General features: G+C 48.4%; 1 protein-coding gene across 6 annotated transcripts in view; it reads right to left on the minus strand.

Moving 5' to 3' along the window:
• Nucleotides 1-14,570, minus strand: part of ARHGAP22 (Rho GTPase activating protein 22) — a 168,540-nt gene that overhangs the window by 78,115 nt on the left and 75,855 nt on the right. For all 6 annotated transcript variants that reach the window (XM_047702658.1, XM_047702653.1, XM_047702655.1 and 3 more), the window contains one exon: nt 7,781-7,868. In XM_047702658.1, the coding sequence (XP_047558614.1) occupies nt 7,781-7,868 (88 nt within the window). The remainder of the gene's footprint in view (nt 1-7,780; nt 7,869-14,570) is intronic.

A 14,570-nucleotide genomic window follows, 5' to 3' on the forward strand; every position in this document is an offset into this window, starting at 1 on the left:
TTGCGTCAGTCGGTCAGTCCTAGCACAATGCCGAATTGGCCCCAGGCCCAGATAGCACCCTCTTGATTCCAGACTCATCTCTGTAAACATAGCCTCTGGGCTACCTTACCCCTGCACTTGCTCTTCCACTGTCCTCCAGACTGGCTGCAGAATTAGTGGGGCCCAGTGCAAAATACAGATGCAGGGCTCGGTCTTCAACAATTGGAAAATGGCACCATTGGAAAAAGTATTCAATAGAAAGTGTATTCCTTTCTTTTGTGAGCGCTGTTTTGACCTGTCCGGGGGTGGTTCCTGGGCCAGCATCATCTGGGGGAGATGGCTGTAATGCGGATTCTCAGTCCCCCACCCCAGAATTCTGGAAGCAGTAAGTCTAGGGATGAGCCCAACAGTCTGGTTTTAACAAGCCCTCCAGGGGATCTGGCACGCGGGATGTCTGAGAATAACTGCTGGAAAGCTAAGATTCCTGTTTTTTAAACAATAGACAAAAGAAATTTGAAATCTTATTTGACGCTTGCTTATCTAGTGCAGATAAGAGAGGAGTTGAAAAAGAAAGGAAGGAAGGAAGGAGAAAGAAAGAAGGGGAAGAAGGAAGGGAGGGAGAGAGAACAGGTAGCAGAAGGTGGGGGGAGTGCCCTCTGCTCCTCCATATATCTTAGTTCACTTGATGGTCCCAACTATCTTGCCAAGTTTATTTCTATTATCTCATAATGAAAAGAAGACTCGAGAATTTAAATGATTAGTCCAAGTCCTCCAAATTAGTGAGCGGCAGAGCTGAAATGTGGATCTGGGTCTGTCTGACTCCAAAGCCCAGGCTTTTCCCCCAGTTACTCTTCCTCCCTCCCCACTTGACTTTCATTTTAAGGGCGCTCCTTGAGCACCTGTTCTACTAGCATTGCACTGAGTCACCTCTTCTTTGAAGCTCCCCCAGGCACCCTCGGTTCATCAGACACAGGTGGAATGTGGCCGGTTTCACTGAGCAACGCAATGGTTCATCTCACGACAAACATGGCTTGCATCAGGTTTCTATAGAACAGAGCTCTTCTGGAGCCTGATTCTGGCCAAAAGAATGAACTGCATATTCTTCTTCAAGGGCATCTATTTCCAGGGACCCCGGGGGGAGCTTCTCACACCTGTTTCTGGAGGGCCAGACCGCAAAGCCGGGAAGTCCAAGCTACCACTCTGGGACTAGCTGATTCTCTCCTTCCCAGGGGTGAGGAGCGGGTGGACTTCGAGTCTGATTCCTAGTCATTAACCATTGTCTGGCGCTCGGCAGGCAGACTCAGCGGGGCCGCGTGAGGTCAGGCCGATACGCAGGCTGGCTGGTACCAGGTGCCGAGATAGGCCGGGCTCTGCACCCGCTAGGGAGGCCACTAATGAGATGAGCCATGCTCTGTGGAGGTCAGGAGCGCGTTATCAGTCTACTTCTCTGGGGGTAATCCGTGGGCGCTGGCTTTGTTTCAAGGTCAGGCCTCAGAGATAGCGGGTAGCAGTGCTCCTGACTGCTCCGAGCTGCCAGAGGGATAAGGACAGGCAGCTGCAAGCTCAGGGCCCGGAGTGGCTTTAAAGACCCCGTGCAGCCGTTAGAAACTGCTAGAACCCATTCTTTCTGGGTGGCACCTGGGAGGTCATCTGGAAGAGTAAAGCCTTCCCTAACCACCCAGGCAAGTCACCCTCCCTCCTAGCTTTGGGCTTTCAGCCCTGGGGATGCCTCTGTCAGAGCACTAGTCTGTACTGGGATGTTTATTTGCAGGTATCAGCTAAGCAGTGACTGTGCTGTTATGATTAATAATAACGGGGGTGCCTGGGTGGCTCAGTGGGTTAAAGCCTCTGCCTTTGGCTTAGGTCATGATCCCACTGTCCTGGGATCGAGCCCCGCATCGGGCTCTCTGCTCTGCTGAGAGCCTGCTTCCTCCTCTTTCTCTCTGCCTGCCTCTCTGCCTACTTGTGATCTCTGTCTGTCAAATAAATAAATAAAATATTTAAAAAAGTAATAATAATAATGGTAAACGGGGCGCCTGTGTGGCTCAGTGGGTTAAAGCCTCTGCCTTTGGCTCCGGTCATGATCCCAGGGTCCTGGGATGAGTCCCGCATCGGGCTCTCTGCTCAGCGGGGAGCCTGCTTCCTTCCCTCTCTCTCTGCCTGCCTCTCTGCCTACTTGTGATCTCTCTCTGTCAAATAAATAAATAAAATCTTTAAAAAGAATAATAATGGTAAATGGAGAGACAGCAGGGAAGAGGGAAGGATGTAAAACTAGCAGGTACCTCCTAGAGCTGGGCTCAGGGATCTCACTGTACCTTCCCCAAACCCGAAGCCTTAAGCTCTGTTCCTACCCCCCCATACACAAGTGACGAAACAGAGGCGCAGGGATATTCAGTGACTTGTCCGGACCCCTGGCGAGATGGGCAGTCCGGAACACAGGTTAGAGCCAGATGCCATGAGGACACCAGGCCCCTCTGGGAGAGTGCCTCAAGCAGACATGAAGGGAGCTGCCGCCTGGGCTCGGCCTCCCGACTCTCTCCCTGGGACTCTCTTTTCCGCACGTAGACACCAGCCTGCCTCTGGGGTTGGCACCCCTGCCATGTTGAGACCCGATGGACGTCTCCCTGGATTTCCACGTGGTGCCAGCACTCGCTTTGCCTATAACTTCAACCCCACAACCCTGGTTAGAGCCGAACACCCAGGATGTCAGAGGCACCCGCACCCAGGGCTGACGGCCCACAGGGTGTTTGGGGGTTTAGGGGGAGGCAGTCTGGGAGCTCCGTGGGAGAGTGAGGGGCCTGCCAGAGCTCTGAGCTGGGCGGCCTCCATCAGAGTCCCCAGCACTTTATCTTGAGAAAGATAGTCTGCGGGCCCAAAGCAGACCGGCGTTCAGGCATGGGAACAGGGCCCAGACTTCAGAGCAGCCATTATTATATCCTCTTTTGCCTTCCTGCTCAAGAAGATCGCACCTTCTTCTGCCCCCTCAGATTCAGGGGCAGCAGCCCTTCATGTCCCACAAAGGTTATCCTCAGGCCCCTTGCTGAGGTCCTTGCACCCCGAGGGGAGGAAATGCACCTGGAAAGGCATCCAGTCACGGGGCCTGGTGCAGTTGTGCAGAGAGGCCAAGGCCAATGATGCGACCCCTGGCCCTTGAGAAAACAGAACCGTGGACTGTGTCTGGTGCAATAATGTTTGCTGGAGACAGTCTCCTCCCCTCCCTTCCCGAAGGGACCAGGATCCCTTTAGGGGCTCCTTGCTGTCTCTGTGTGAAGTCTTGGTGGGCGGGGTCTGTCCAGATGCTGGAGTAGACAGACCTTTCTTTACTACCCCAAGGTCACCAGGTGCAGGCCTATGGCCAAAACACAAACACAAATGTCCAGACTTGAGCAAGCGACACCAGGACTGAGGAGTCCGCTGGGATTCAACCTTTCTAGCACACAGCACTGACCTGCTCTCCGTTCCTGCCTCCAGGACCACTGAGTAGCCCCACTGCCTGCCCCTTCCACAGTCAGCAACCCAGCTTCCTGATGATTCTGTGTGGCCCCATGACCTCTGGCCAATTCTCCCTTTGCCTGAGTTAGCCTGAGTGGGCTTCTCCTGCAATCAGGGCTCTTGCAAGACCTACCAGTGAGGGAGGAGATGTGGCAGTCATGTGGTTACTCACCAGAATGACTTGGGGCTCCCATCTAAATCCCTGTAGGCAGCTGCCCTGCCTCCGTTTGGTAACACTGGGCTAATACCAGAAGAAGAAAATTTGAGACAAGTTACCCTTGCTTTATCGATTACCTAATTTGCTCCATTAGACACAAGTGTCTTGTGGATTTAGCAACTCTTTCTGTCCACCGTGCCAAAGCAGGCATCTCCACTCCTCACTCCATTCCCGTGTATATATATAGAGGGAGGACTAACCTGGCCTGGGGTGGATGCCTGCTTTGCCAGGATAGGGAACCCAGCAAGATCAAGTCTGCAAGGGGCAGGCAGCTTTCAAAGGGCCGGGAGGCAGGGGAGCTTGCCAGGTAAAATTCTGACCACTAATTATAGCGTATGTGGGTTTTTCCCCACATTATCCAGCCATTCCCCAACACCAGCTGGGCATCCTACAACTTACTCTATTTTCACACTAACCTGGAGAAAATGTCAGATCCCACAGGCAAAGGGTTCAGTCCTACAAGACGGCTCCCCTCCCCCTGCCTTCAGATGCCAATGGCAAGGTCACATTGTGCTTCTGACCAATGGGCCAGAGATCTGAGATTCCAACAATCCCCTCCTTGGGTTTGACTAATTTACTAGAGTGGCTTACAGAACTCAAGGAAACATTTTCATTTCTAGATCACTCATTGATTATACAAGGATATAACTCAGGAACAGCCAGATGGAAAGAGCTGCTTAAGGCAAGGTATGTGGGAAGGCACGCGGACCTTCCTTGCCCTCCTTGCGTGCTCCATCCTCCCCAGATCTCCATGTGCTCATCAACCTGGGAGGTCTCCAAACCCTCTCTTTTTTGTTTTTTTAATAGAAGCTTTATTACATAGGTATGACTGATTAAATCACTGGCCATTGGTGACTGAACTCAATATTCAGCCTCTCTCCCTACCCGGAGGTCTACCTAAAAGCTCCTATCTTCTACACACCTGCTTGGTTCCCCTGACAACCAGTGTCCATCCTTAGATGACCTGGGGGACATGCCAAAAGTCTTCTCATTAACATAACAAAAGGCACCTTTACCACTCTCTTTACTTAGGAAATTCTGAGGGTTTTAGGAGCTATGTGTCCAGAACTAGGTGAACACCAAACATCTATATCTATCTATATCTATATCTTTATCTGTCTTAATCCAAATCAAAAGATCTTACCAGGCAACTAACTGGGCAGAAGCCATCAAGTGAGAAGACCTAAGGTCCTTGAATCCCAGCCCCTTTCTGGGGTCTGGTTTCTTCTGCCTGATTCAGGACTCTGGTTTAGACTCTGGTTTGGAGGTGGCTCAAGCTTCAGTTCCACCACTTAGTTTCTGTGGTAGCCCAGTCCCAATCATGATGTGGCCTGGTTGAAATGGTGATGTGAGGGATGGGATGGCGGGGGTGGGGGGTGGGGGGGGCGGGATAGGTAGAAGGGCTTGTAATGTCTGTTGTGTAGTTGGCAGGTATCTCCACTAGAGGGCGCACATGGTATTTTTTTCCCCTCTTTTATTTCCTCTTAATTCTATCCTGATGAAACTTGCGATTTTTTAAAAGTACAGTTGAAGAACAAAAACAGAACTATAACTTAAAATTCATGTAACTGATCTCATGCATTATCCTACTTGGGTTCTGCCACATTTCCTGGTTGTCGTTAAGTGCTCCCCTCTGGGGAATTGGGTGTGGTAATACCGGAGCCCCACCTAGCCTTTTGCAGTCACAGTGATGCGCCCAGGGAGATGACTGAGTCTTTCCTGCTCAGTGCTCCACAAAGGCTGACCAGACCCCTCTCTGCCCACCACTGACCCGCTTTTCCTGAGTGGCTTCACAGCTGCCTTCATTCCCACCCCACCCCTACCTGGCCCCCAAAGCCTTCGGGAGGGTTACATGTCCAAAGGCAGGAGGGTAGTGCTGGGTGCTCTTGGGGCTGGCATGAATGGGGTGCTTACAGCACTGCTGGGCTTGGGATAGAGGGCTGGGGGGAACTTTCCTTCCTATAACTACATCCCCAGACCTCCCTCGCCCTGCTGGGAAACCCGCTAGGTCCCGAACCAGCGGTCTGGTCTGGTGAGTGGCTTTTTCCCTAGATACCACCCTGACCCTCCGCTACCATCTCGCTGTGCATCCTTGGGCAAGCTGCTTATCCTTTCTAACCCCCAGGATTTTAAAAAATATAATAGTCATAAAAGGACTCTCCCTTAGAAGGATGTTTCAAACATGGTGCTAGGCAGAATAATGGTCTCACAGAGGTGTCCACATCTTAATCCCCGGGACCTATGAATGCTGCCTTGTATGAACAAATGGGTCCTCTTTACACCCTCCCTTGCCATTTGCAAAGAAATCCTTGCAAATAGTTCTGAACCAAATCAAAAGCCTGCACCCTGCTGGTTTCTCCTATCTGGTTCTTGGGGCACAAACTCAGGGCCTTGCTGAATTCATGGTGAGTGAGTGCTGACCTCTACCTTTCAGTCCCAGCTTCCCTGCCTTCCTCCTCCTTGATTGCCAAGCCCAGGGCCCCTGGCCCATCCCCTAGCCTCCCTTCCCTGGTCTGCTCCCCCTCCTGCAGATGGCCGGGCCCTGTCCACCTCACTGTCCTCTCCATTTCTTCCCTATCTTCTTTGCAGAAGCCTTTGCCCCTGTTCCACAGTCAACCAAGCTTCTCTTTTCCACGCCACACTTGGGGCCTCTCTGCTGCCCCCCTTCCAATATGCAGTATTAGTACCAAGGGTTTTGCAGTGGATTAAATACCCACGTAGGACAACCCAAATGAAACCCTGGGTCCTCATATTTTGCACAGAGGACATGAAATCAGGGAAGGGCTCCCTGCATGGCACGTTCTGCCTGTGTCTTCTGTAATTCCCAGTGTGGACAGAGCAGAGGTGAACAAGTCCCTGTCCCAGGATTGGCTGCACTCACTGCAGCTCCCCAGGGGCTGCCGCTGGCTGGCCTGAGCCTGGCCCGATCCCTCCCTTGGTCAGGCTGCTGGTTGGGTCACCCCCTCAGACTGTCTGAAAACTGTAAACCAGTTGGCTCGTAGAGCCCTCTGAGACTCTGGCATGCTCGGTTCACAGGCACCACTTCCCAAAAGGAAGTCTACATGTGGATAGCACGCTGGTGGCATGGAATGACTAGTCGCCCATCACCCATGCCCTGGCCAGAGCCCCAGGGCTCACTGTTCCCATCCTCGAGGGTGGCTTCCTTACTCCACCTCCTGTGATGGGCTCAAGCCTTCTCTGTCTGTAGAGAGCTCAGCTGTGCCTCAGGCAGGTCAGAGGTGCCAAGTTAGCTCCCAGGAAGCAGCTGGTGGAATTAACAGTGGGAAGGTGGAAGCAGGCGGGTGACCCCCAGCCTCCTCGCTCCATGGGCGGGACCCTCTGCAGCCTGCTCCCATAGTCTCCACCACCCCTGCTGGAATCGAACCCCCGTTCCCAGCAACAGTCAGCTCACTAGCACACCCCACATGGCTTTCCTCCCTCCCTGCTCCCTTCCCCCTACTTTTTTGGGAATCCCCTCTGAATAAACGGCTCAGAGCCTTGTCTCAGACTCTGCATCTGGGGGAAACCTAGGTAGGAAAACAGCACCTGTGGAAGCAGCCCTTCTAGAAGCAGATTGACTCATCTTCAAGACACACCTGTTTAGTTCCACAACAATCACATTTTAAAAGTGAGAATTTTTAAAAGATGGTTTTGTAACTGCTAATATGACACAGTTCCTTGGGTTAAAATATTTCCCTTCCTCCCACCATGTCGCTGTTCTCTGTTTTGAGATGCACCAAAGAGCTCACTTGAACTCTCTGCCCCTGGGCTGGTGGGTTTCCCTGGACTTCTCTGCCTGTGATCCAGATGCTGTGTTTGGACCTTCGCCCTAAGAGGTCCCCATGGACTGGTTTCCCTCATGTTTCTTGTGAACTTTAAAATCCACATTTTCCTCTCGCCCAAAAGCTAATTTTTTAATTGGCTGGATTTTCTAATACTCGCCCAAATTTGCAATAGTCCCTAGATTCGGCCCAAATTTCTGAGTCGTCCTGAAGGAGGTCTGCCCTTCTGGGTCAGGGGCGCAGTGACGCCCCCCATTGGGGTCACCACCACCAGCCCCCCCGCACAGAGCCAAAAGATACTCGGGCCTACCTGGGCTGATCTCAAAGAGGTGCTTCCCTGTGTCCTCAGGGCCAGGAAGAAGTTCAGTCACCCGGGTCCCTTGTAGAGAAATAAATCCCTAAAATGAAGAGACAGACACAAACACAGGAGGCATGAGATGGCGAGGGAAGGGCTTCTGGAGAGAGAGGGTGGGGCCGCGGGGTTCGGGGCATGGCCCTCCAGGCCCTGGCTAGGCAGACTGGGTACCTTGAGGAGCCCGTCTGGGGCACCTGGTGGAGTCAGGTGGGCGCTATGGTTTACACACACGGTGGTAAGAGCTCTGACCACAGGCAGGGCTGGGACTGCCTGGAAACGTTACTCCCTGGTTAAGGCACAGAAATGCAAATCTGGAGCAGGGAAGACGGCCCCCATCATCCACACCATCTCGCTGCCCGTTCCAGTGCACCCATCTGTAGCCTTCCTGGGGCCTGAGTTTTAGGCTGTTGAGGGTCAGGGACAGGAAGGCGGGCTTCTTGTAGGGAACTGGCCCCCAGCTGGCACAGGAGGATCAACAGATCAACAGATCAGAGTCCAGCTCTACCCCCTCCTGGTGGGTGGGATTTCATTTCTTGTCCAGTGGGAGTCAGCTACCACACAGGAGGTACCCAGCACCGATCATGCCCTGTGCCTGGGGTACCTGTGTATGTACGTGACACAGGGTGGGGAGCCCACCCCACTCTCTGACGCTGGAATCGGGCAGTCAGGCTAAGAGATGCAGGGAAAGAGCGTGGGCTGTAGGTTTGAGTCTCAGCTCTATACTTCCAGGCCGTGTGACCTCAGGCACACCACTTAACTTCTCTGAACCTCAGCTTCCACATCGGGACAATGGCACAGTAACTGCCACTTCTTGGGGGCATCAAGACACCAGATTCCTGTTCAGGGGGTTCTGCTGTAGCTGGAGTGCTGTCACAACCACCTTAATGTCAGCCCTTGGCCAACCCACAGGGCCAGGCAGGACCTCCCTTTCTCTCTGAAGGACTGATGGCTGCAGAGGCTTTTCTTTATTTTGTACATGTTCAAATTTGCTTATTTAAGACCACAGATGGTTCTGACTATACATTTTTGGCTCCCTCCATGAGAAGCCTGTTTTAAACTCCATTCCTACAGCCTAACTGTCCAGGTTCAAATCCTGGCTCAGAACTTAATCACTGTGTGACCTTAGACAAATTGCTTAAGCCCTCTATGCAACCTCACAATTCTGTTATTCATGAAGTAGGAATGATCATAATACTTTGGGGGGCTGTTGTGGGCATTGAATGAATGAATACCTGGGAAGTCCTTAGAGCAGAGCCTGGGACATAGCAAAACATTGTTGTCTCTGCATTTGCCCAGGAAAGGGGCCCGATCATGTTACCACCCCCAGCTCCCAGCTCCTGCCTGTGCTCACGGAGCACTCATCTCCGCACACCATCTTTTCCAGGCAGTTCCTGGGTTTAACCAGCCTTTCCATGGCTGCTGGGGTCTGGCACTGCTGGGACCAATGGACACACCTTTTCTCACAGAAGCAACGTAAAGGCAGGACTGCATCTTCACTGCGTGGACAGACTTGCTTTAGAGAAATTACAGCAGTAAACCAGAGAAGCAGCTGGTAATTGTTGTAACTGAATTATCGTTTCTTTCTTGCTAGGGAATCTGGAGCTACTGGGAATAAATGAGGAGTGCCGCCCCGGGATGGGGAGCCGTGCTCTTGCAGGGTGTGGACAAGATCCATCGCTGGCTAAGGGGGAGGCCTCTGGTGTTTATTGTTTCTGTAAGTGTGTGATTCTGGGCCTTGTGCTTTCTTCCTCTGTGTCTAGAAATCTGACATTCATAAAATGGGAATAACACTGTTGACATGGACATTACTTTCTACTCCAGCTACATAGAAAAGCAGAAATAGCACTGTTTATGCAATCGTTCTAGAATCCCGGATCTTGGTTGAAATGCTTGGATTTCATCTCTCTGGAGGCCCCCTGGGGCAGGCACTACTATTGGCCTCTTCCTGGAGGAGCAGAGGGAGGTTGGCAAGGTGGAGCCAGCAGCTCCTGGTCCCAAGGCTAGCAAGGGCAAGCCGGGGGTGCCCCAGCCATGTCCGATGTGGGAGAGCTTTGCCTCTCATCTGTGGTAGCAGCTGCGGGCTGACTATGTGCAAGAAGGTATCGTGGAGAGCCAGCCTGTGACTTTGGGACCCACCATTCTCCTCTCACCCAGAGAATCTCTGTGTGGCTCCCACCACAGCAAGGGGACTTCAGATCTGTCTTTGGGCCACCCAGCTCCCTCCTGCTCGCACACATCCAGAGCATGGCTTTGATCCTGGCGCTGTGCTCAGGCACTGGGTGGGAGTGGGGGCAGGGAGAGGGACAGGGGAGCAGGAGCAGTGTGCTTTCCCATTCCTCTTGTGACAGAAAGTAGTAGAACGTGGATGGGGTCCACAGGAAGCATCTGGTGGAGACATTCGGGGGCGGGCATCAGAATTACCTTGGACCTTGTCAAAACACAGAGCACCGGGTCTGGGGGGTGGCGGGGGGGGGGACATTGCTGGCAAATGTTTAGCCACAGGCTCTCTGAGGAAAATAAGGCCACCAAATTTGTAGTGTTTGTCAACTTCTGTGATAGAAACCCCCCACACCATGGCTGATTTTATACACTGATAGAACACAGAGGGGCACCTGGGTGGCTCAGTGGGCTAAAGCCTCTGCCTTCGGCTCAGGTCATGATCCCAGGGTCCTGGGATCAAGCCCCATATCAGGCTCTCTGCTCAGCAGGGAGCCTGCTTCCTACTTTCTCTCTCTCTGCCAACTTGTGATCTCTGTCTGTCAAATAAATAAATAAAATCTTTAAAAAAAAAAAAAAAAGGACACAGAGACAAGATATCAGTAAGGATGTAGATGGTCTGAAAGGACACCATCAGCTCACTTGACCTAATGGCCGCCACCTGCCAAAACAGAATGGACATTCTTTTCAAAGGCACAAGAAACTTTATTATGGTGGCTGTAAGCAGGTGTCCGTAAAGGGAAAAGAATTAAATACAATCCATGTCCTCTGATCACAGGGGAATGAAGTTAGAAATCAATAACAGAAAGATTTCCGGAAAGTCCCCAGATATTTGGAAATCCCATTAACATAGTTCTAAATAATCCATAGGTCAAAAAAGAAATAAAAGAAGTAAACAGTACATTGTATGGATGAAAATGAAAACACAACATACAAAAATTTGTAAAATACCTTTGAAGAAGTACTTGAAGGGGGCGCCTGGGTGGCTCAGTGGGTTAAAGCCTCTGCCTTCAGCTCAGGTCATGATCCCAGGGTCCTGGGATCGAGCCCCACATCGGGCTCTCTGCTCAGCAGGGAGCCTGCTTCCTCCTCTCTCTCTGCCTGCCTCTCTGCCTACTTGTGATCTCTGTCAAATAAATAAATAAAATCTTAAAAAAAAAAAAGAAGTACTTGAAGGGGGAGCCTGGGTGACTCATCTTGTTAAGCATCTGACCCTTCATCTCAGGGTCTTGATCTCAGGGTCATGAGTTCAAGCCCCAGGTTGGGCTCCACACTGGGTGTGGAGCAAAAGACGTGTTTAAGGGATAAGTTATAGTATTCAATACTGATATTTGACAGGAAGAAAGACCACTTAGGCCTCCACCTTAAGAAAGTACATAAAGAAAAGCAAGTTAATACCCAAAGTAAAAGAAAGAAAAAAATAAAGAGCAGAGTGGCTACAAATAAAATGGAAAATAGAAAAATAATAGAGAAAACCAATGAAACCCAAAGGTGGTTTTTTGAGGATATCAATACATTCGACAAGCTTTTAGTCAGACTAATCAGGAAAAAAAAAAAGAGAGTACTAATATCAGGAATGAGAGAAATGACATCACTATAAAGTCTTCAGATATTAAAAGGAGAAGCTAGTATCAAGAACAACATTATGCTAGTAATTTGACAGCTTAGATAAAATGGACCAAAAAGACAGAAACTACTGTAGCTTAGTCAGGAAGAAATAGCTAAATAGCCCCTATCTTTACAGAAATGGAATCTGCCCACAAAGAACACTCCAAGCTCAGACAGCTTCCTTAGTAAATTCTATCAACTATTTAAAGAAGAAGTAATACCAATACTACCCAAAATTTTCTCGAAAATTGAGAAAGAATGCCTACTTTCCAATGCTTTTCATGAGGCCATCTTTATCTTTATACATAGCCAACCAAAGGCATTACAAGAAAAGGACACTACGGATTAATAGCCTCTGAAAACATAGATGCAAAATTTCTCAGCAAGATTTTAGTAGATCAGATTGAACAATATATGAAAAAGGAAGATACATAACGAGCAACTGGAGTTTGTCCTGAGTATGCAAAGGTGGTCTAACATTCCAAAACCCATCAATGTAATTCACCATATTAATAGAGTAGAGAAAAGATATGATTGTCTCAAAAGATGCAGAAAAAGTATTTGAAAAAATTGAACATCCATTCCTGATTAAAAATCTCAACAAGTTAGGGATTAAAACCAATTTCCTCAACCTGATAAGGGTATCTTTGAAAAACTAAAAGCTCATACCCCACTACAAGTTCTTCCCCTAAGACCAGGATCAAGACGATGATGCTTAAATTCTTACCACTTCTTTGAAATATTGTACTGGAGTCCTGGCTACTGTAATAATGCAAGAAAAAGAGAAGTTGTCCAGATTGGAAAGGAAGAAGTAAAAGTGCTTTCACAGACAACGTAATTTGTCCTTGTAGAAAATCTGGTCAAAACCTACAGAGAAAGCCACTAGAACTGAAAAATGATTTGGCAAGGTGGCAGGGTACAGGAGAAATGCACAAAACTGAATCATATCTCTAGATACTAGCAACAAACAACTGGAAATTGAAACTCAAATCCATTTTTTAATTGCACCAACAAATAGGAAATCCTTAGCTAATATAGATAATATATAAATATGGCAAATATGATAATAGATAAATATGGCAAAAGGTGTTCAAGATCTATACACTGAAATCTGTAAATCATTTATGGGAGAAAAGAAAGAGGCTCTAAATAAATGGAGAGATACACTGTGTTCATGGGCGATTATTCAGCTGTCAACTCTCCCCAGATCAGCCTCTAGATTTAATGCAAGAACCAGTCAAAATCCCAGTGGGATTTTGTAGAAATTGACCAGCCGATTCTAAAATTCACGCGGAAATATAAAAGGACCTACAGAAGCCAGACAATTTTGAAACAACAAAGTTGGAGGTCTAATACTGCCAGATTTCAAGACTTACTATAAAGTTATAGTAATCAAAACACTGTGATATTGGTGTTAAGACAGAAAAGTAGATTAATGAAACAATAAGAGGTGTGTGTGTGTGTGTGTGTGTGTGTGTGTGTGTGTGTGTGTATACACATAACTGATTTTTGACAAAGGCACAAAGGCAATCCAGTGGAGAAAGGATACTGTCTTTAGGAAACAGTGGTGGAACAAATCCATATTTGTGTGCAAAAATAATGAACTTTGATCCATGGCTCACATCATGTCACATATGTTCAGATGAATCACAGGCCTACATGTAAAATCTAAGACTAAAACTTCGGGTAGATGACCTTTATGACTTTGGATTAGGCAAAGCGTTCTGAGATTTAACATCAGAAGCACAATTCATAAAACAACTCGTTGGTAACATGACTTGTTTCAATAAAAACCTGGTTCCTTAGAAGTTACTAAGAGAATGAAAATATGAATTATGAAAGAAACAAAATGAAAATGAGAAAATACGGGAACGAGAAAGTATTTGAAAATCACGCATCTGATAAAGGACTTGTGCCCAGAATATATAAAGCATTCTCGAAACTTCATAATGAGGAAATAACCAAATTTAAAAATAGGCAAAGTTGGTGGCATCACAATTCCAGACTTCAAGCTCTATTACAAAGCTGTCATCATCAAGACAGCATGGTACTGGCACAAAAACAGACACATAGATCAATGGAACAGAATAGAGAGCCCAGAAATGGACCCTCAACTCTATGGTCAACTCATCTTCGACAAAGCAGGAAAGAATGTCCAATGGAAAAAAGACAGCCTCTTCAATAAATGGTGTTGGGAAAATTGGACAGCCACATGCAGAAAAATGAAATTGGATCATTTCCTTACACCACACATGAAAATAGACTCAAAATGGATGAAGGATCTCAATGTGAGAAAGGAATCCATCAAAATCCTTGAGGAGAACACAGGCAGCAACTTCTTCGACCTCAGCCGCAGCAACATCTTCCTAGGAACATCACCAAAAGCAAGGGAAGCAAGGGCAAAAATGAACTATTGGGATTTTATCAAGATCAAAAGCTTTTGCACAGCAAAGGAAATAGTTAACAAAACCAAAAGACAACTGACAGAATGGGAGAAGATATTTGCAAATGACATATCAGATAAAGGGCTAGTGTCCAAAATCTATAAAGAACTTAGCAAACTCAACACCCAAAGAACAAATAATCCAATCAAGAAATGGGCAGAGGACATGAACAGACATTTCTGCAAAGAAGACATCCAGATGGCCAACAGACACATGAAAAAGTGCTCCATATCACTCGGCATCAGGGAAATACAAATCAAAACCACAATGAGATATCACCTCACACCAGTCAGAATGGCTAAAATTAACAAGTCAGGAAATGACAGATGCTGGCGAGGATGCGGAGAAAGGGGAACCCTCCTACACTGTTGGTGGGAATGCAAGCTGGTACAACCACTCTGGAAAACAGCATGGAAGTTCCTCAAAATGTTGAAAATAGAACTACCCTATGACCTAGCAATTGCACTGCTGGGTAT

Source organism: Lutra lutra, chromosome 14, assembly GCF_902655055.1.
Source record: "Lutra lutra chromosome 14, mLutLut1.2, whole genome shotgun sequence".
In the NCBI taxonomy this organism is placed as follows: domain Eukaryota; kingdom Metazoa; phylum Chordata; class Mammalia; order Carnivora; family Mustelidae; genus Lutra; species Lutra lutra.